Source organism: Artemia franciscana, unplaced genomic scaffold (genome assembly GCF_032884065.1).
Source record: "Artemia franciscana unplaced genomic scaffold, ASM3288406v1 PGA_scaffold_74, whole genome shotgun sequence".
NCBI lineage: Eukaryota > Metazoa > Arthropoda > Branchiopoda > Anostraca > Artemiidae > Artemia > Artemia franciscana.
Genome location: NW_027062709.1, coordinates 1,608,186 through 1,631,919, shown reverse-complemented (window position 1 = coordinate 1,631,919; position 23,734 = coordinate 1,608,186). Strand labels below are relative to the sequence as shown.

The following is a 23,734-nucleotide window of genomic DNA, read 5'->3' as shown; positions in this document are numbered from 1 at the left end:
AACTTTATTCTTCCTTTATATAGCTGAGGTGCACAATTCAGGAATTGACTAGGCAAACAAATTTAAATTAATGTCAATACAACTAAGTCTAGAAATATTACGCAAAAAGGTTTTTCTTGTGTAAATCAGGGCAAGAGGGGGGGGGGGGTGCATTTCCACAGGAAAAGGTGATTCGTTGGGGGCAACTTGTCGAACACCGTTTTTATGTCTGAGACTCGCTTCCTCGAGCGAAGCTCGGTCCTCTGGTATTTAAATTTATGTAGGCAACCTTATAGACGAGGACTTAAGTGACTCGAATTTTTTCTTTCCTGATACCGAAATATTGAAAAGGAGTGGTTTTAAAAGAATTGTTTTCGTTGATAGCCTGAAATTGCCCCAACGATTGCTAATGAGAAAAACTGTATGTGCAATATATCTCAGTCGGATATTGTCCATGATTTGCCCTCGTGCATGCGTAGTTACAGTTAAGAGAAAGAAAAACTCACAAGTAAATGCGTATGTTAATATAATTAATATAGAAATAATTTATTTAAAAAAATCTATCAGTAACACATGAAAAGCGTTGCTTTTGGGGGTGTGGTACTAATAAGAAAGTAGTAACAACAATTATATGGAATAATTAGTTGGAGGCTGACACCATGTATCGAAAAATAAAACATGAGTAAAACACTCAATAAACTACGTAACGCCATAATCCAAAAGTACAGTATTCCAACAACAACAAATAATAAACCAATTAATAACAAAAACCAACAATTTAATAAATAAAAAGGAAAGAAAAATCTGAAGTATCGTTATGAATTATGAACTTTAGTATCATTCAATTTCAATCCGTTTCGAAGTTTTACTTACCGATCTGCCCCATACGTAGCTCAAGTTTAAATTGGTTGGCGTGCAATTCTTTAACATTAAGGTTAAACTTATTCCAAGGCTTAGCCCCCTTCCCCATATATCACTGAAAAGGTAGTCCTGCTTGAAACAAGCATAGGAATCCCAAATTTCTCCTCTTGTCCGAGTACATTGATAATGAAGATCAGACCTCTCATGAAATACTCCTATAAAACAGCCTGGAAAGCACCCAGTATTACATTTATGTGTAAAAACCAGGGTAGAAAAATCATGCAGTCCAGCTGCAAGCATTGTATTTAAATTACTCAGCTGAGCCCATCAAATCCTGATTTCCTGGAATTTTTATATTCTAGGAATTATCTAGATTTATTCAATGCCAGAAAAAAACACAAAAAATTGAAAAAGCATTAGGATTCAAATTCAATAAGGCTGTTGCGGCGTTTATAGAAATTACCCCTGCATCCATTTTGACTGCAAGGCGCGTGCATGTATGTTTCAACAGCCTAAAAGACTACAATAAGCTTGTGTCAAAGTATATAAAATTATATCCCCAAACATAATATATCACTTTGACAGCATAGTGTAGGCATATGCAAAGGAATTACGCCGGGGGCCATAAAAGAAAGTCCAGATGTTTGGAAATTAAATAGTTGCAAAATGCCTGGATTGAGGGGGAGTGGTATGCTTTCCTTCCCCTACGCAGCTGAGTTTTAATTCACTCGGGAATCCTCGTAATTATACACACCATTCTATTCTGAATAATTACTGTGTATTGCATTTTATGGTGAAAAATGACTGTGGAATTTGTGATAGCTTTTTAAGCCTTCTTACACCTTGCCAAAAGCATATTTAGTTGCTAGGATGTAAAGTAAAGAAAGGGTAATAAGTAATATATTCCCTTGAAAAGAACTTTTGACCCTGACTGGACCGTGGAAAATTCTGGCCAGTCCCCTTGGACAAGTCTCTTCAAATGTCCCTCCCCTTCTGCATCGCACATAGGCATGTGCCGGAAAATTAAAAATTCCCATAAGATTGAAGACTGGCTCAATATTGATTCATTTTTCATTCATTAGCTTCAAGTACTATGATCTGGCACTGTTGCCATTTCAGCTTATTAAACCGTTTTAACCTGATAGCATATTCAGAATGTTTTCTTCCTTACTTCCATTTTACCGCGGGTTGCCTAACACTATAAATAGTTTGTATTAGCAGAAAAATTCCTAAAGTTCCATAACGAATTGATGGACACAATAAAATAAAAAAAGTAATGATGTCGTCAAGGACTGAAATTTTATGGTCTAAATCGCTCTCTCTTTCGGCCGAAGGAATAGGCCATTCGAAAACAGAAATATTCAACAGAACCGATCTTTAAAAAAAAATATGTTACTTTTTAAACCACAGATTGCAAACACTTTTGGGGATGAGAAATAGCATAGTCTAGTAGTTTATCCGTTCCTCATTGTCCGGTACGTGCTTGTTTTCAAAAGGAAATAACACAAATTTTAAGTGGCTGTAGTGGCCAATCAAACATAATGGCCATAGTAATGTGCTGTAACAGTATTTTGACATAGTGACCATAAAAACGCTGTTTCCATGCTTAACCCCATCCCCCTCCTATCACGGAGTATGTTTCCTTTATAAATCAAGTCCTGTCTCCAAATGGAAAACAAGGCAATGCACTGAACTTGCTGTTGATGACAGGCCCGGAAAAAGTGTATGACAAGAAATGGGATTTGTAGGACGACATGTAGAAGTTGTGATTCTGAAAGTGTAGCAATTGGAATATTTCTCCTGAAGTACATATCACTTGTTTGAATCTTGTAACATACACGATCTATTAGTTGTTGAACTTAATGCATTAACGGCTAAACTCGATGTGTTAATGACTAAACATGATGCCATAATAACTAAAAGGTGTATTAATGACTAAAAGACATGCCTATTGTAATAACTAAATGCACTTATGTCTAAAAGACCTACTCTGTAAATTCTGATTTGGGTATGTCCTTTTTTCAGATTTCGTTCCATATGTATTCCAAGTGCTGGCACTTTTACTGGAGCTACGTAGCGCTATGCAGGGAGCTGATAGTCCTAATAGGACTATTCCAGATGCGTATATGGCTTTGTATCCCCTTCTTTTAACTCCAGTTCTCTGGGAGAGTTCAGCCAACATTATTGGTCTTGCTAGGCTTATTCAAGCCTACTTAAAGCTGAATAGTAAAGAAATATGTACTCGAATCGGTAAACTAGTAAGTAAATGGTTTATACATATATATATATATATATATATATATATATATACATATATATACAACTCTTTGTCTACTCTTTATCAACTCTTTGTCTTTCTACTATTAAAGATAAAATGTAATATAATCTATAAGATGCAAAATTAAAATATAAAAAAGTTATAAAATAAGAAACAAACCAGCACCTGTATATAATATTAATACTACAAAAAAAATTTTCTATTTTTGTATTGTGTTTAGTTTTATATTATACATTTTAGTTTTTGATATTACACGTTGTTTTAGATTTTATCTTTACTCTTTTAATTAGTCTCTTCTGTATTTAGTACTGAAGATGCCTAGTTTTGTACAGGCGAAATATCCGTCGTTTTAGTTCGTCTTTTCCTTTCCTTATTTATTTCCTTGCCTTGTCTTACTGGTGGTAGACCCATTTTTTTTTCATCAATTTGAGATCTTTTCTCTCTTTGTCTTTCCATTTGTAGATTTTTCCTTCTTGGACGATATCATAAATAACATAACTATAATAGATTTATTATATATAAAAATATTTCTATAAATATCAGTAATGAGGACCTGTCGGGAATTCTGTATTACCAGAAAACATTTCGGTCTGGAATTTCTGATACGTAGATTTCTGTTTCCATTCTTTTTATTTTTACTTCTTGTGTTACATTTCTGTTTGTTTATGTGTTTCCTTGTTTCTCCTGTGTTCTTTTTTTTACTTCCTTTTCTTTATTCTTCTTTTATTCTTGTTTCCTCTTACTCCTTTATTACGGTATTTTTAAGGTTTTAAAAGAGGGTATAAATAAGCCATTATTATTATTTATATTACTTTTTGATTGTATGTGCTACTAACAATTTCTTATGGTTTAGAATATAATAGTTTAGAAAACTCCTTTACAAATGCAGTAAAAGGTAAGGTGCTATTATAGCATTGATTTTTTGTTCCAATTATGACCGTGGGGGGGTGGAGGGGCTGTATGTGTTGAATCTTTTGTTAACTTCTGTCCTGCTTTCACCTGGTACGTCATTCCCTATGTAATATCGAATGTAGCCTATCATGTGTGATGTAAAAATCTAATTACGTCTCAAGGCCTTTTCTTATTGTTTTTTTTTGGTTATATTCTTTCGATTATGCGTTCTGCATTAGGCTTTTATTAAAATTGATTTATTGCTTGTAATCTACTTCTTGCGTTATTTTTTTTGAAGACCCGTTGCAGGTGACAGCCAGCGAATGTATGAGCCGAATATCCATTCTTTTCTGCGTAAGACTCAACCCAAAAATTGTCTTTCTTTAAGTGCTATGGACTGGTGTGCTGGACTTAGGATCCTTTGTCTGAGAGGGTGAGGTTTCGAATCCTAGTTTACCTGACTAATTGGTTTAGGACGTGGGTCAGTGGCGTGACTCTTTAAGTTCAGCTAGAGTCGATCCATCTCTAAATGAATACCTGGAGAAGGGGAAGATAAACAGGAAGGGTTTGCGAAAGCACAGGATGGATGGGCTCCATCCTCCATCTTCCTGGACGAAGGGCCTTGAAACGGAGATCAGCACCGCCGGTTCGGACCTTAAGGGTCTAGTACTGCATCTTTTACCTTACTTTTTTTTTTACTGTGGCTAAAAACGATTTGGATATAATCATCTTTGAAGTTGTGACAGGGTCGTATCCAGGATTTTTTTTTCAGGGTGGTGTTATGAAAGAATTATTCCGGAGGGAGGGGTGCGTTTACAAAAGAACTTTAAAAAATGGCTCAAAAATTTATTAGTTTTAATTTTTATTACGTTTTTACGAGTCGGACAAGCATTTCAGGGGGGGGGTCAAACCCCTTAACCTCCCAGGATATGGCCTTGCTCTGGATGTAATTTTTGAAGCCACATCAAGTTGAATAATGAAGAGTGTGTATTAGGATAGTTGGTACCCTTTATTAAAGGAAGTTTATACATATAAATAGGGAAAGGGAAATTACTTTGAACATACAAGATAAACTTGAATATCAATTTTGACTCAACACATGGTACCGCAAATGTGTGCCAGAAACTTTCTTGAAGCTTAAGGGAACTAAATGAAAATCATACTTTTTAAGATTGAGTCTTAGCCCCTCCCCCTGCCTTCTGGTTATTTGTATGTGTCTATATGCAGCTGTGAAGTATCATGTTTTTTTGTTTCATAATTTTCTGTTTTTTTAAGCACGTAATGAAGTCAGCAATTAAAATTAAAGTAGTACCAGTAATTAAAATTAATACATTTATTTCCAGGATGCTCTCTTGGGCGTGTTTCAAAAACTTATTTCTTGGCCAAAGTATGACCAAGAAGGTTTAAACCTTTTGAGCACTATTGTGGCGGAAATTCCTAAGTAAGTCTCTTATCTCTCTCTCTCTCTCTCTCTCTCTCCTCTCTCTCTCTCTCTCTCTCTCTCTCTCTCTCTCTCTCTCTCTCTCTCTCTCTCTCTCTCTCTCTCTCTCTCTCTCTCTCTCTCTCTCTCTCTCTCTCTCTCTCTCTCTCTCTCTCTCTCCTCTCTCTCCTCTCTCTCCTCTCTCTCCTCTCTCTCCTCTCTCTCTCCTCTCTCTCTCCTCTCCCCTCTCTCTCTCCTCTCTCCTCTCTCTCTCTCTCTCTCTCTCTCTCTCTCTCTCTCTCTCTCTCTCTCTCTCTCTCTCTCTCTCTCTCTCTCTCTCTCTCTCTCTCTCTCTCTACTTCTTGGTGTACTCCTTTAGCCCGTCCTGATCTCCTTGGATCTCTATCTCGATCTCTCCCCCTGTCTACAAACATTTCTTCTTCTAGTTTTTTCAAGATATTGATCGGATTGAACTGGCTGTAAAAAGCCAGGAAAATCAGTCAGAAATTGACAGTTCTAGTCCCTCTTTTTACTAACACAAGAGACAGTATCACACTGAAGTGTCGATTATTAATTGTTGCGCCAGAGAGCGACAGTTTTGGCCCAACTTTTTTTGAATAAGATTCCAAAACTGCCACTTTTTATGGCCTGTCTAAAAGTTACATATATTGCCTGCCAGTTTCTGTGGCTTTAGGCGTTTTTCAGAACAGTGGTATATTGTTGTATCGTTATTGACACAAGAGATAGTATCAACCGAAGATTCGATTAATATGGTAGTTGTTGCGCGAGAGAACGACAGTTTTGGCCCAACTTTTTAATGATAATTTCGGAACTGCCAGTTGTTTTTGGGTTGTCTAAAAGTTATTTATATTTCTTGCCAGTCTCTGTGGTCCTAGGCAGTTTCAGCTCTGTGGCACTTTTTTTACCGTTATATATTTTTTGTCAAACAAAGCAAACAGCTACTATTACACATAAACGGTAAACAGTAAAATATTAACAAAATAGCTACACAACATGGCATAAAATTTGTAGTTTAAGAAAGAGATTAGGATATTTAATTTTATTAATTACTTTAGTATTATACTGTAGAGAAAAATAAGTATGTAAAGTAATAAACTTCAACTACAACAATAAAATATTTAAGTGTTATACAACAATAAAGTTTTTGAAAGCGGTATGTTTGCGATTTCTGAACATTCTTTAGTCCAAAATCAAACTAGATAATTAGAATGCTCATATACTATTTAAGAAACTAAAAGAGAACAATTTTTGGGTTGGGGGAGATTTACGGGCAAGAACCCGTCGGAAATTTCAACCAGGATTTTTGACCCACTCCTTCTCTCTAATAGAAATCTCTTCGAACTTTTAAATAGGACAAGGGAAAAGTAAATTTTCTTAATGTTTGACTTTTTTTTTTATCAACTATTGAAGTTCGTTTAATAAGGATGGATAACCTGCCTTAAGGTATATGCTCAAGTTATCCTCCCTGTCCAAACTTCTCATATTTTTGATGGTTGAACGTGTCTTATTATTTTTTCTTTTTTCCAGCTTTTAAATATGGGGAAACTGAAGTTGTTACAAAAGAATTTTTAAGGGGGTGGGGGGGGGTACAATTTTTTTTTATTAAAAACATATAAAAAAGTTTTCATGTTCATTTTGTTGCATTATTTACAAGTCGTACTAACATTTGGGGGGAGGGGGTCACCCCCCTGGATACGGCCTTGTAGATACCCTTCATGTTATCCTAACTTTTTTTAAATTGAAATTCTTTTGTTTATTTTCAGGGAGTATATCGATGCTTACTTGAAGCAAATATTCTTTGTAATATTTCAGCGCTTATCATCTAAGAAGACAGTCCAGTATGTTAAGGGATTGATCGTTTTCTTCAGTTACTTTGCCATTTGTCGGTCTCCTCAAAACTTAATTGAAATTATCAATGGATTACAGCCCAAGTAAGTAGTAGAATCTTTGAAAGACCCATGTAAAAATCAGCCGTATTGAGTTGGGATGATTAACAGCCATTTCCTAGTGATATGGAGATATTTGAAATATGGAAATATATTTCTAGGCTACAGTTTTTAGGAAAGGGGGGACATCTTCGGACCGCTTTTGACCTATTTATAGAACAAACACAACATTGTCAAAATGAAGAAAGATATGCTGTAGAAGCAATTGGTTCACTTGTAGAAACAGAGTTTCCATAATCTCTTAACTTTGCCACATTTTGAGTTCCCAGGAGGGTGTTAAGAGGGAAGCTTTGGAAAGATTGAGGTGGAGGAGGAGAGTGCGCATCTATGTTGGCCTCAGGAGGCTTGGAGCTGCGGTGAGTTGTTGGTAGTAGTATTAGCATGAAAAGGATCTTGCATCTCGCTTTGAAGCGGCTTTGCTCGCTTAGTTAACCGGTTTTTTGCCAACTTTGCCGAATTTTTAAACTTTTAACTTTGCCAAATTGTAACAGGTTCAATGTGCTACACTTAATATATACGGGACTAAGAAATAAAGCACTGGAATTCAGGTGTAACATTTTTCTTTGATTGTAAAAAAAAATATCTTGTAATGATGATTTGAGTTAAATAGATTTTCATTTTGCCAAATTCTCTCTTTTCCCAAATATTCTCTCTCTAGTACCTGCCCTGACTCGCCTACCGAATTCTATTTGATTTTTGGTGAAGCCTGAACAGGGACTTGCCGCTCGTTTTGAAGCGGCTTAGATAGCCGTTAGATATAGATAACAAGAGTTATCTATATCTGCTATGTCGAAAACTGCCGATCCAACCATTTTGCCTTCATTTTATAAAGAATTGATAGAATGTGGTCTGAATGGGGACTATGAAAAAGCAATAAGAATTGGCAAAATAATTTTAAATTAGTTTTCCCACGAAAATTGAGCGTTGAAGTTGCAAGATTGTCTTTTTGATTCAAAACTCTCGACTCCAAGAAATGCTCCCTTCGATTGATGGACGTTCAGGTAAAGAGGATATTACCTATGTTTTTATGCAAAAACCCTAATCTGTTTATACTGTCAGCAAGTTTTCTGAGTCTCTTGCAGCTCTGCATGAAAATGTAAGCCGTCTGATTTGTCCCTTAGATAGCTGGCTTTGACAAGTGAAAAGTGAAGATTGTTGCTTCCTCGTCCTCTTCCAGTCTTATCAAACAGTTCATGGTAACGAACTGTTAGTAAAGAGCGACCCGACTCAATAGTAACCGAAGCTCTAAAAAATGGAATTCTGATACCAATAGATACATCAAAAGAATCTGATTTTTATGCGGATTTTATATATATATATATATATATATATATATATATATATATATATATATATATATATATATATATATATATATACATATATATATATATATATAAGTTTCATCAATTTAGTTTTAACCATCAAAATTGTACGTGCCTGAGAAAATTTGCCTTATTTTTGAAAAAAGGGAGATCGTTTCTGCTCGTTTGAAGTTTTAATGTCGCTCCTTACTTTCAGTTAAAAAAGCTTGCTTTTTTATTTAATCAGTTTTGGATTGGTGAATTCGGATGGTTGGATGAATTTGCAAGGATATTAAGTAGTATAAATTGGAAAGAGTACTGAAAAGTATTTTGAGTAGTATTTTATCTTTTAGCTAACAATGTAACTGTTTGTCATACGTTATTAAGTATGATATTAAGTAGTATTAAGGATATTAAGTATTTAGGATATTAAGGATATTAAGTACTATAAATTAAGAATAGTAAGTAGATTAAGCAGTATAATGATATTAAGTAGTGTTAAGTTATTAAGGATGTTAAGTAGTATAATGGAAAGAGTACTGAAAAGTATTTTGGGTGGTATTTTATCTTTTAGCTAACAATGTAGCTGTTTGTCATACGTTATTAAGTATGATAATAAGTAGTATTAAGAATATTAAGGATATTAAGTACTATAAATTAAGGGTATTAAGGATATTAAGTAGTATAAGGATATTAAGTAGTAGAAGTGGAAAGAGTGTTGAAAATTGTTTTGAGTGGTATATTTATCTTTTAGCTAACATTGTAATTGCTTGTCATACTTCATGTATACTCAGTGTGGTCTTAGAATATATTTTATGTATATCAAACAAAGAGACAAATGAAGGGTTTTTTGATAAAGAACATCAGATAAAAAAAAAAGATTTTTTGATGTCAACGAAAAAAGCTGAAGCGAAAAAAAAATTATTGCTTTTTCAGTATACGGAACATATATCTCAGTATAAGCAACTCTCAGTGTATGCATATTTCACAGTGTGTGCAGCATATATCTATAAAACCGACTGGTTTTATAATAGACCGACTGGTGATATTTCCCTTATTTTTAGTGTTATACAACAGGGTTGGGGTATTTAAGCTTGAGGTAAAGCACGTGTCTCTTAGAAAAAGAAACTAACAATTGTTTGCTGGTATTTGGGAATAGAGAAGAATTGACCATAAGAATCTCAGAAAGGCCCTTCAGTTTCTATATAGTTGAAATATACAAGTAGTGAAAGTTGGGTCCTCTTGTATGGTTGAGTTCCTTGCACAATGATTCCTTTGAAATTCCAATTAGGAAATTTTCTGCGGGGGTATTAGCGGATCAGTAATAAGCATTATCGTATCGTGTACTTTGCTCTTGTCTGAAGGTTTTATAGATAAATCAGTACCAAAGTGTGAAATGACTTATTCCACAAGTTGGTATCCTTGACCGTCGTGAAGTTCTTAACATCTTTAGAGCTTATCAAACAGTTCGTGGTAACGAACTGTAGTAAGGAGCGACCCGGCTCAATAGAAACCAAAACTCTAAAAAATGGAATTTTGATACCAATAGCTACATCAAAAGAATTGCATTTTAATGCTGATTTTAAATATATAAGTTTCATCAAGTTTAGTCTTACGCACCAAAAGTTACGAGCCTGAGAAAATTTGCGTTATTTTAGAAAATAGGTGGAAATACCCCCTAAAAGTCATAGAATCTTAACGAAAATTACACCATCACATTCAGCGTATCAGAGAACCCTACTGTAGGAGTTTCAAGCTCCTATCTACAAAAATGTGGAATTTTGTATTTTTTGCCAGAAGGCAGATCACGGGTGCGTGTTTATTTGTTTGTTTGTTGTTTTTTTTTCCCAGGGGTGATTGTATCGACCCAGTTGTCCTAAGATGTTGCGAGAGGGCTCATTCTAACGGAAATGAAAAGTTCTAGTGCCCTTTTTAAGTGACCAAAGAAATTGCAGGGCACCTAGGCCCCCTCCCACGCTAATTATTTTCCCAAAGTCAACGGATCAAAATTCTGAGATAGCCAACTTATTCAGCGTAGTCGAAAAACCTTATAACTATGTCTTTGGAGACGACTTACTCCTCCTCAGTTCCCGTGGGAGGGGCTACAAGTTACAAACTTTGACCAGTGCTTACATATAGTAATGGTTATTGGGAAGTGTACAGGCGTTTTCAGGAGGATTTTTTGGTTGGGGGGAGGGGTTGAGAAGAGGGGGATATACTGGGGAAACTTTCCATCGAGGAATTTGTCATGGGGGAAGAAATTTTCCATGAAGGGAGCGCAGGATTTACTAGCATTATTAAAAAAAAAAAACAATGAAAAAATAAATATGAAAAAGTTTTTTTCAGCTGGAAGTAAGGAGCAGCATTAAAACTTAAAACGAACAGAAATTATTACCCATATGAGGGGCTCACCTCCTCCTAATACCTCGCTCTTTACGCTAAAGTATTTTTAGTAATGTCAACTATTTATTCTACGGCTTTTGTGATTCAGGGGTCATTCTTAATGAATTGGGACAAAATTTAAGATTTAGTGTAAAGAGAGAGGTACTGACGAGGGGGCGAACCCACTCATATGTGTAATAAAAACATGAGAATAAAAAATTCTTTACGTAAGCTAGTTTGTAAGTTACGTGTATCTTTTACTAATAAAAAGATCCGTAAAAAATTAAAAGTTCTAGTTGTCTTTTTAATTAACCAAAAAATTGGAGGGCAACTAGGCTTCCTCCCCCGCTGTTTTTTTTCTCAAAATCATTCGATCAAAATTATGAGAAAGCCATTTAGCCAAAAAAAAAAAAAATATACAAATTTCGTTTTAATTATTCCTCTGCGGAGAGCCAAAATCAAAACATGCATTGATTCAAAAACGTTCAGAAATTAAATTTAAAAAAAAACAAGTTTTTTCTACTGAAAGTAAGGAGCGACATTAAAACTTAAAACGAACAGAAATTACTTCGTATATGAAAGGGCTGCTTCCTCATCAACGCCCCGCTCTTTACGCTAAAGTTTGACTCTTTCTCTCAACTCGTCTTTTTAAAACAGTAAAAACTTTAGCGTAAAGAGCGGGGCGTTGATGAGGAAGCAGCCCCTTTTCATATACGAAGTAATTTCTGTTCGTTTTAAGTTTTAATGTCGCTCCTTACTTTCAGTTGAAAAAAATAGGTTCATCTTAGAAGTTTACCATATATCTCCTAAATCATATAACTAGTCGTTTATGCTTTATTATTTCGGTTTAATTATTTTGAAACGCTTAGTGGAGTTAAAACCTATTTTTCCGACTGTTTTGCCCTGATCATTTTCCCCTTTTGTCTTGTAGTATGTTTGATATGGTGGTAGAACGAGTTTTCATCGCCGAATTACAGAAAGTGTCCCAGAAGAGTGAAAGGAAAATAAGCGCAGTTGGTATTTCCCTCATTTTGTGCAGCACAGATCTGGTTGTATCCTCTCCAGAGCTCTGGTAAGGTTGTTTTCTTTTTATTTTTATCAATTTTTCCGCTTTTGTTTTTTTTTCTTTTACTTTGCTGAAAGTTATAACTTAAAGAGAAACAAGAATATTCAACTAGCGTCAAAGATAGGGATGGGCCCATAGTTATAACTTAAAGAGTACACTAGCTTTTTTTAGGAGGAGAGAGTATAGCACCTTGCCTTCTTTGAAAGTTGTTCGCAAGGCTCTTTTTTGGATTGATTCAATTTTGGAAGCTAGTTTGGGAACCCTTGAGCAAAGGAGGGTTTCGTTGTGCTTCCGTTTTGCAAAAAAATTCCATAACAAACCCTTGGACGGCGAGTATTTCCCCCAAACTTCACTCCCCATCCAGATTACGGCCATCTCGAGGTTTCTGAGCCCATCCCTATTTTTTTCCCCACCCATTGCGTTACTTCCAGATATGAAAAAACTTTTATCCCCTTCATCACAGAAAAAATGAATAAAAAATGAACCCTTTTGTTTCTATCTTTTCTTATTGGCTGATGGTGCTGCCCATGTTGTTGCACCTATTGCTTGTCCCCCCCCCCTCTTTTTTTAGTTTCCCTTTTAATTTTTAATACACAAGGGGAAGGAGTCGCCCAAGTTCCAAAGGACGTCCTCCTTCCCTGAAAATTGGAAGATACAGGTCTACTACTTTTTTCGCACTTTACTACTCCCCTTTTCTAGTCTCATAGCCCCATTACTTCCTTTATGGGTGCACAAATCCAGACTCTAGATAGAGAGGGGAGGGTATACCTTTCTGCATTGGGCTATGACAAGTGACTGTGGACGGAAAATTCTGGGCAAAACACAAATATTAGAAATCAGACTGGCTGTGTTTTGAGCTTGTTGCTTTTTTAGAAACTCAAATGTGTTCAATAGTTTAGTAGCAATGTTACCCTCGCTGATGTAACAGAAGGAACAGAGAATTCGCAAAAAACTGAAGCATGCAATGTTTGATTATGGATTAAAAAAATATATATTGTAATATAAATTTCTGGAGTAGAACGAAAATCTTGCATTTGAGTCAAAGTATCTTGCAATTATTCAAGGAAAATTAAATTTACTATTCAGTAGAGACAAGAAGCAATAAAAGAAACCTGGATATAAAAATGTTTTGAGCATACGTCAGATTAAAAAAAAATAATAAAAAAAATCAAACGCGATGGACTTCGGCATATCCCCCCCTCAGTGGACATCCTCTAAAGAAGGGAAAGAAATAACTCCAGCGTAGGATGTATTTCATGTTGGAATTTATTTATTTATTTTCATTGACAACAGCAAGCTGCGAGTTTAAAAACTCTTTTAAAAAACTGTGGTTCCAAAAGCTCAGTTTCAGTAGACTGCCTTGACAGTAGACTGTCTTGACAGTAGACTGTCTCAACTTGACAAGTATGCTTCTTGTCCTTCTAATAGATGACTTAGACATGCTAGAAGTAATACCCAACCCTAAATTAAAATATAATGTGACTTAAACAACATTGACATTATGTAACTTCAGGGTATGTGATTTAAATAGAGATGTTTTCAGAAATCAGGAAGACAGGAAAGAGAGAGACAAATTACAGCAGAAATAAATTTGATTAAATTTGACCTTAAAAACAAGAAAAACCTGCCTCTTTATCTCATAGTCGCTCGATAAATTATTTCCCATTGCATTTTTCAACTCAGGGAAATCTTCAAATATAAATTTTATCGCCTCAACAATTTCCGGGGCTCCGCCAATCTTTTCCTGCTAATCGAAATAGAACATGAAACCATCCTAAAAATTGGAAGATCCTGGAAAGAGTGTCACAATAGCACAATCTGTAAACTAAATACTAAAAAATCTTCTAGGAGGGAGGTCAGCTGCCCCCTCTCCAGTTTTTCCGACATTTGACAATTAATTCCTTTTATTTTGTATTTTTACGCTCCCTTTAAGGTACTTGATTGATCAAAAAAAAAAAAAAAATTATTTATGTATATCTTGCTTCCCCAGTTTATAAGGTCTAAAATAGTTACTGGTGGAAAGTGCTTGATTGATTTCCAGTTGTTTATACTCTTGAGATTGCTGCCAATCTGGTTTAAAACATGTATCCTTTATTTACTGCCTTCAATAAACAATCCGAATTTTGTCATAATACGTAAACGAGCATTAAATTGTAGGACCAGAAAATACCTCTAAAGAAAGCGAGGAGGAGCAAAGTCACTCGTAAGGGGGGGAGAGGAGAAGCATCCTTAAAGATCCTAAAAGAGGAGAATCTTAGGTGAATTAGAAAAAAAGTGAAATGTTTTGGACACAGTCATATTTTCTCACGAACAGAAATAGCCTGAAAGGTGGGTGATTTTGGCACGAAAACCCATTCCCCCTAAAAAGAAAAGAAAGAAAAAAATGACCGTATCTTTCAATTATCTCTGGGTCAATTCCATATAAAATCTACGAGGTCACAAATCCATAATCTCAGATTTTGGTAGAGCTTGGCAGGTTTATTCTGTTCATGAGTGTAAACTCCCGTTTTTTTTGGAGGCGGAGGGGTGTATTTACAGCCAGTCAAAGTTGTTTGTTTTTTTTATTCTCACTGTTGAATGTCCTAGAATGTGTCTATAATAGAACATAATTTTTACCTAGAAAGTGTTTTGCACAAACTATGTATAAATTTAAAAAAAACAATCAGCAAATAGTAATTTATTTTTCTGAAAAATAAAGTATATTTTGTTGTTCACTGACTAAGTTCAATGAAATCCAAGGCTTTTTTTTTCAATTAACATATATTACTGCTTTTAACAGCTTACTACAGCAAGAAGCCATCACAACTATGCACGCTCCTACTCCGTCACTATCTATTCAAAGCTGCCTCCCTTACACCCTCCCAACAAATTCCCATTTTCCTTAAGTTTTTCCTATGACATCCTCCCACCTCTTTTTGAGACGACCTGCTTTTTGTTTGGCCCTTGACGGTTGACTAAACAGTATCTCCCATTGTAGCCCTAAAAAGCCAGATTCACCATATTTTCCGTAGAAATTACTTATTGAGATACAGTCTGTCAGTTGTGCACCCGAAACAATCCATTGACAATTTTTCTGAAAAACATCTAGCAAATCTTCCTCTGGTTTTTGGAGTGCCCACCCTTCAGAACCATACTTGACCACTGTATTCTCTATAGCTTCCAATATTCTGATCTTGGTTCCCAGACTGATCTTCTTATTCTTCTAAACTTTTTAATTGTGAAAAAAAAAACAGGACCTTGGCTATTCTACTTTTAACATATTCGCTGAAACCGCCATCTTTATTAATAATACTACCTGTGCAACATAAGCTGTCTACTTGATCGATTTTTTCGTTGCCGAAAATCACCCCTTTCCCTTAACTTATTCCTAGTCTTGACGACATAATCTTCTTAATAATAATTTTTTAACCTATTCATTCACTCTGGACCCGAAAAATCCATTGTTATCAAAATTCTGTTTTTTAATGTTCGAATAGTATTGAACCGATTCGCTGCATACTTACAGTTAGCTACAATAAACTTTTTTTTTTATAAAAAATTAACTATTTGATGTTAGTCAGTATCATGGTTATTAATTTATTTTTTCTTCCAAAAAAAAATATCGAGAACAACCGGACTTGAACTCTTGATTTCTCGATCTTCAGTCGACCGGTCTTCCACCGTGATAAGTGTGCTTTTTTGTAACGAATACTATATGTGAACATTATGGGGCAAATGTGTAATTGACATCCCGTTCCCCAGGGACTAGGATGGTCATTTCATCATAAAAAGCATAATTCATGCCTTCCAACTATGCTGAATCAAATGGCGATAGATGTCTTTGAGGAAAAAAGGGCTTAGAAGGGGGACTGCTTGCCTTCTAATCTTTTTGGTAACTTTAAAAGGGTACTAGAACTTTATGATTGGTTTAGTTACTCCTTAAAAAAACAAAACTAAAAAAACAACAATAAATAAACATGCATGTATGATCTTTTTCTGGCAAAAAAAAATCAAAGTTCCATTTATTTGTAGATTAAAGCTTTTAACATCTACAGCAAGGTTTTCAAATATACTTAATCTGATAGTGTGATTTTCATTAATATAGCTTAAATATTTGAGGGTGTTTCCCCTTAAAAAAAAATAAGGTACATTTTCTCAGACTCGTTATTTTTGATGGATAACATCAAACTTAATGAATTTTCTATCTTTGGAATCAACAAAAAATCCAATTTATTTAACGTATCTTTTGTTAGCAAAAGGTTTTTTTTAGAGTTTTAGTATTTACAAGACCGGAGTTACTGCATACTTACATTTCGTTACTACCAACTGTTGTATGACGTCACCTATGCAATAAGCAGAATTCTATAAATAGTAAGTGGCTCTCAATATAAAATGACGTCACCTGTCCTATAAATCACACGTCAGATTCTGAGTTGGAATAGTTTGTTACAAACACTTGGACAATAAGTTTAGAAAATAATGTTAGCCACTTGTGCACTGTTGCCTGTACTAGCCGAAGATCGGTTTTTGTCGGACAGTGAAAGTGATCTGGAGTTTATTAGTAAGACAGATTCTAAAATGGAGGATGGAAAAACAACTATTTTCTCCATGGTTACTCTCATGCCTACCAAAGATGGAAGAGAAGAAAAGAAACAAACCAAAAGAGGAAGAAAGTCTCTTAAACTGAAATCAGCTCGTGCAGTCACTAAAGGAAAAGTCAATAAAGAGTTAGTGGAAATCGTGCCAGTGACACCAACTCCTGAAAGTACAAGAGGAAAAGCTGATAGAAAGATAATGCAAAATTTCACGGAAAACACAAGAAAACTGCCGGCCTTGTTTTATAATACCACGTCCAACTCTATAGTTGTTAGACCAAGAATTGTAGAAAATCGTCCATGGGTGAGAAAACCTACAAGGCCATTGAATCTAGGAAAATATTCGAAATTGGTAGCTAAACGGCGTGAACAGGGAATTGATATTCATATTGAAGTTCCAAAGATAACATTTAGAATTTGTCAGTAGAAGAAGTTGATGATATAAGTAAACACTTTCGGATTTTGTAGTATCTAAATTATCGTTGTTTTAATAAAAAAAAAGAAAAGAAAAACATTGACTTTACTTTAAGAAAAGCAAGAAGTAGACTAAATTGCCAATTATTTTACTCCTTTAACATGCATTAACTCCACGGACTAAAAGTCAGAGAGTTTGTGGAAAAAAAGCCTACTAATGGGTGACTCGGGCTAATAGGACAATACTGGAGACGTATTGGTTATTCTGAAGATATCTCTGGAATCGTTGAAACAAAAGAATTAAAAAAAATTAAAATTAGGTTAGGTTTTGACGATAGTTAGGTAAAAAGTTTTGGTTGGAAGACATGCTACGATTAAGCTAGGTTTTTAGTTACACAGCCGAACTTACAAGTCTGGGATTATTTGTTAGGGATCCAACAAGGAAGAAAACACCGACAAAGTTGTGTTGTCTTGGTTTGATTTGCCCCAACAAATTCATCGCATTAGAGAACCGTATTGCAGAAGTTTCAACCCCCTATCGACAAAAATACAAAGTTTTGTGGTTGTACCAGTTACAGAAAGATGTTTTAAGTGCTATAAAGAAAGGTATCCAAATAATTCCAAATAAATAATTAATTCCAAGAATTAATCAGGTAGAAGACTATTATTCAGGTAGAAGACTTAAGGTTGCTAAAAAAGGGGAATTTCTGTGTTTACTTGGGCTCTTTATTTTATGGTGCCAGAAATGAAGTGGTGGTTTTGAGCTGTAGTTAGTTTAAATTGTACATAAAATCTGCAATGGTTATGATAAAAATATAATAAAAAACGCTTCAAAATATCTATTGATTCTTTACTTTACAAATTATATTCTAGCCTTTAAGGGTTTACAGAAGATGACAACCTTATTTACTTTTTTATTAGTTCACATATTTTTAAACTTCAGAAGGGATCATTTGATTAAAAACTGAAAGATCTAGTGCCCTGTTATAAAGTCAAAAGGGACTTAAGGGAAAACAGCTCCCCTTTCATGTGTCTTTTCCCCCAAAGATCCAATCCAAATTTTGAGACATCTATCTTCTTCGGCGTAGTCGAAAGGGTCAATAACTATGACTCTGGGGGCGACGACTTACATAGTCCTTGGGGCAAGGGCTGCAAGTTACACAATTCGCCCTTTCTTTACATCTGGAATTTGTTATTGGTGAAGAGGGGCATATTTGTTCTTTTTTTGTAAAAAAATAACTTTTTTTTTGTTATTTCACATGTTTTCACACTTCGGAAGGGCTCGTTTGATTAAAAACTGAAAGATCTAGTGCCCTTTTAAAAAGTCAAAAGAGACTTGAGGGAAAACAGCTCCCCTTCCATGTTTTTTTCCCCAAAGATCCAATCACATCTTGAGACAGCTATCTTGTTCGGCGTAGTCGAAAGGTTCAATAACAATTACTCTGGGGATTACAACTTACATAGTCCTTGGGGTAAGGGCTGCAAGTTGCACAATTCGCTCATTTTTTACATCTTTAATTTGTTATTGGGGAAGAAGGGCATATTTGTTCTTGTAAAAAAAAATGCCAATGGCATTCATTGAAAGTTGTGAGGGAACGTTGGGGAGAGTTATTTACTACTACTCGGACGGCTACTTTGTCCACTTATTTTTCTACACCAACTACTTCTGTTGTAATTACTATTAAGGCTAAGGATATTAAGGTAAAAATATGAAATATGTTGAGGGGGAAGTTGAACTAAAACCAAAACACACTATGTGCAAACGATTGTCAATAAGATATATTAGCAATATCTTAGGAATATCTAGCAATATGGTTTTGAATGTTTAGTTCGAGGAACTAGGACTTGATGAGAAGAATGTTCAACCGACCAAAAGGCAATTTTTACGTACTTATGCCACTACTGTTCCTAATGATACAAAGGCTAAGGCTATGAATTTGACATTTTCACGGAATTTTTTTTTCCGGGAGGGGGGGGGGTGAACTAACTAAAAGGCAATTTCAGTATTTTACTACTATTTTTTCTGCTACTATTAAAGCTAAGGAGATTAAGAGTATTAGGGAGTTAAATCAAAACACATTATGTCCATGTAATTTGTCAAAAGGACGTATCATCTATACCACAGAAAGTTCTTAGGATATTAAGTTAAAACTTTCAGCTCATGCACAGGGAGATGTTAAAAAAAAACAAAAAAAAAAAAAACAAAAAAAAAAGGTGGCATGTGCACACTCATACAAAGGCTACTATTGCTACCTCTACTACAGCTATTGCTACTACTGAAGGTAAAGGTATTAAGGTGAAGCTTTGAATAAATACCTTGCCTCACTATAAGATTGTATAATGTCAAAAGGGTCCAAGTAATAGTTTTAGAAACAGCTTAGAACATTAAGTTGAAACTTCCAGATTATTTCGAGGCGGATTTTCAAATGACCAAACGGCACTATATGCATACTGCTTATACTACTACTGCTATAATTGAGGCTAAAGGTATTAATTTGAAACTTCAGGGACTGGTTACAGGGGACATTCGATTAGAACAAAACATACTATGTACATACAGGTTGTCAATTGAGCCTATGAGCAATATTTTAGGAGCAGCTTAGAGTCTTAAGTTGAAACTTTGAAGGTGTGTGGAGAGGGATGTGGAGCTGACCTAAAGTTACTCTGTGGGTATTGCTATTACTACTGCTACCTACTACTGATGCTAAGGATACGAAGCTGACACTTTCAGGGAATGCTAGGAGGGATTTTGAGCTAACCAAAAGACAGTATATGCAAACTACTACTACTACAACAACTGCTACTACTATCACTACTACTACAAGAACTACTACTGCTACTACGACTATTACTTCTTCGTGATATTAAAGCCAAGAGCAAAGTGAAACCATTATTACTTCAGTCCATTTCAGAGAGATTGCTTATATGCCCTTTTGATAACCTGCATGCGCGTAGAGTTTTTTGATTTAACCCATCTTGCCCCCAAACAGTATCTGAAAGTTACAAGTGAATATCATTAGCCTTGGTAAAATGGCACTAATAGCAGAAGCAGTATTAAGCTACTACTATTAGTTGTAGTTACACTATGCTAGTTACACTATGCATTTTTGTTGGTTCAACATACCCCTCAATACGTACTGAAATTTTCAATCTAATTATCTATGCTTTTCTTGAGATACTTCTGATAGTTCCTTTCCACAGCTTGAATACACGTAGCATTTTTCAATGTAGTTAAAAATTCTCTTCAACATTTCCTGAAGATTTCTCCTTAATACCCATAGTTTTCGCAAAGGTATTAACTGTAACAGTAAAAGGTGGCTCAACAACTCCCTCAACATACTATAAAAGTTTCAGCTAATACTCTAAGCTGTTCTTAGCCTATAGCTGTTACTGCTTTTTGATAACCTTAATTGACATAGTGTGTAGATTTATGTTTATTTCAACATCCTCCTTAACAACCCCTGAAAGTTTCAACTCATTACCTTAAACCTATGATGGGCAGGATGTGCACCCTTTGGCGGAGTATCTTTATAGTCTTAATTAAAAAAAAAATAATTTGAATAAGTTCACATTCGTATATATTTACAGAGCAAAAAAGATGCACAATAGTATTGCAATAATGGTTTACATTATAAAAAAGGTGTTTTGTACGGACAATATTTTTCAACAGCAGTGGTATGTTTATAGTGTCATTTGGTTACTTGAAAATCCGCCTCAACATACTCTGAAAGTTTCAATTTAAAGTTCTAAGCTGTTCTTGAAACATTGCTGATGCACTTTTTCGACAATCTACATGCTCATAGTGTGTTTTGATTTAGTTCAACACCATCCTAAGCATTCCCATAAAGCTTCACCTTATACCCTCAACTTTTGTAGTGCCATTAGTTGTGATAGTATTAGGAGTAATTGCATTAGTAGTAGTATGCGTTTAGCACCTTTTGTTTTTTCAATGAAATTTTGCTCTCTCCTCCTCCTAAACCTTTACTGAAATTTTCATCTTCGTGCTCTCAGCCTCAGTGGTCGTGGTCGTAGCAGTAGTATTAGTAGTATGCTCAGAATCCCTGTTGCTTAGTTCAACATCCCTCTCAACCAGCCCTGAAAGTTTCAGCTTAATACTCTAAGCTGTTCCAGATAAATTGCCCATACGCCCTATTGGAAACCTTTATTTTAATAGTGTGTTCTGATTTAGTTCACATTCCCCTGACTTTCCCTGAAATCTTCACCCTAATGCCCTTAGCCTGAGGAGTATTAATAGTCATCGTAGCAGTAGTAGTTTTAGTTGTAGTATGCTCATAGTCTCTTTCTGTTAGTTTATAATTCCCCTCAATATTTTCTGAGATCTTCAACCTAATATTCTTAGCCATTCCTTAGATATTGCTTATATTCCCTTTTGACAACCTGCATGGATTTAATTGTAACTCCCCCCCCAAAAACATTTCCTAAAAAAAATTCCACTTACAGCCTTAGTAGTAGTAGCAATTTTAGCAGCAGCAGTAATGATATTCACATAGTGCTCTTTGGTTAGTTCGATGCCCCCCAGGCATAACCTAAAAGTTTCAACTTAATGCTCTGTGCTGTTCCTGAGTATTGCTGAAACGCTCTTAGGAACATACATGAACAAAGTGTATTTGAACTTTGTTCAGCATCCCTTCAAAGTACTCCCCAAAATCTACACTTTCATGCTCTCGCCTCTAGTAGGCTGACGACTTCATGCCTTCTCAAGATCAGAACAAAATTTTTACATTACTAAAAAAACAAAAAAAAAAAAACATATACTAATATCTATTCCTTAAAGTTCCAATAATTTTTACTTTTTAAATAAATAAACATGCATGCATGATCTTTTTCTGGCAAAAAATTCGAAGTTCCACATTTTTGTAGATTGAAGCTTTTAACGTGTACAGCAAGGTTTTCAAATATGCTTAATCTGATAGTGTGATTTTCATTAATACAGCTTAAATATTTGAGGGTGTTTCCCCCTTTAAAAAATAAGGGATATTTTTTCACACTCATTATTTTTGATGGATAACATCAAACTTAATGAATTTTTTATCTTTGGGATCAGCATAAAAAGCCAATTTATTTAATGTATCTTTTGTTAACAAAAGATTTTTTAGAGTTTTAGTATTTACAAGACCGGAGTTACTGCATACTTACATTTCGTTACTACAAACTGTTGTATGACGTCACCTATGCAATAAGCAGAATTCTATAAATAGTAAATGGCTCTCAATATAAAATGACGTCACCTCTCCTATAAATCACACGTCAGATTCTGAGTTGGAATAGTTTGTTACAAACACTTGGACAATAAGTTTAGAAAATAATGTTAGCCACTTGTGCACTGTTGCCCGTACTAGCCGAAGATCGGTTTTTGTCGGACAGTGAAAGTGATCTGGAGTTTATTAGTAAGACAGATTCTAAAATGGAAGATGGAAAAACAACTATTTTCTCCATGGTTACTCTCATGCCTACCAAAGATGGAAGAGAAGAAAAGAAACAAACAAAAAGAGGAAGAAAGTCTCTTAAACTGAAATCAGCTCGTGCAGTCACTAAAGGAAAAGTCAATAAAGAGTTAGTGGAAATCGTGCCAGTGACACCAACTCCTGAAAGTACAAGAGGAAAAGTTGATAGAAAGATAATGCAAAATTTCACGGAAAACACTAGAAAACTGCCGTCCTTGTTTTATAATACCACGTCCGACTCTATAGTTGTTAGACCAAGAATTGTAGAAAATCGTCCATGGGTAAGAAAACCTACAAGGCCATTGAATCTAGGAAAATATTCAAAATTGGTAGCAAAACGGCGTGAACAGGGAATTAATATTCATATTGAAGTTCCAAAGATAACATTTAGAATTTGTCAGTAGAAGAAGTTGATGATATAAGTAAACACTTTCGGATTTTGTAGTATCTAAATTATCGTTGTTTTAATAAAAAAAAAGAAAAGAAAAACATTGACTTTACTTTAAGAAAAGCAAGAAGTAGACTAAATTGCCAATTATTTTACTCCTTTGACATGCATTAACTCCATGGACTAAAAGTCAGAGAGTTTGTGGAAAAAAACCTACTAAGGGGTGACTCGGGCTAATTGTAAAAATTTATTTTGTACCTGTCCCCCCTTCTTGCATGGGTTGTACCTGTGTAGACCTAAAAGTGGATTAGCCACTTTTGAATAATAACGGTTAATAGGACCTTCGCCTTAAAAACATATGAAGAAGAAATCTTCTGAAGTTTAGAATATTTAGGAACCAAGGAATTTCTTTTGCTGGGACAATACTGGAGACATATTGGTTATTCTGAAGATATCTTTGGAATCGTTGAAACAAAATAATTTAAAAAATTAAAATTAGGTTAGGTTTTGACGATAGTTAGGTAAAATTTTTTGTTGTAAGACATGCTACGATTAAGCTAGGTTTTAAGTTACACAGCCGAACTTACAAGTCTGGGATTATTCGTTAGGGATCCAACAAGGAAGAAAACACCGACAAAGGGTGTATTGTCTTGGTTTGATTTGCCCCAACAAATTCATCGCATTAGAGAACCGTATTGCAGAAGTTTCAACCCCCTATCGACAAAAATACAAAGTTTTGTGGTTG

The 23,734-nt window shown here is 35.0% G+C and overlaps 1 protein-coding gene across 1 annotated transcript in view; it reads left to right on the top strand.

Moving 5' to 3' along the window:
• Positions 1–23,734, top strand: part of LOC136042175 (exportin-2-like) — a 77,846-nt gene that overhangs the window by 37,489 nt on the left and 16,623 nt on the right. Inside the window, exons 10-13 of the mRNA XM_065727107.1 lie at positions 2,866–3,098; positions 5,353–5,450; positions 7,214–7,381; positions 12,014–12,154. Of these exons, the coding sequence (XP_065583179.1) occupies positions 2,866–3,098; positions 5,353–5,450; positions 7,214–7,381; positions 12,014–12,154 (640 nt within the window). The remainder of the gene's footprint in view (positions 1–2,865; positions 3,099–5,352; positions 5,451–7,213; positions 7,382–12,013; positions 12,155–23,734) is intronic.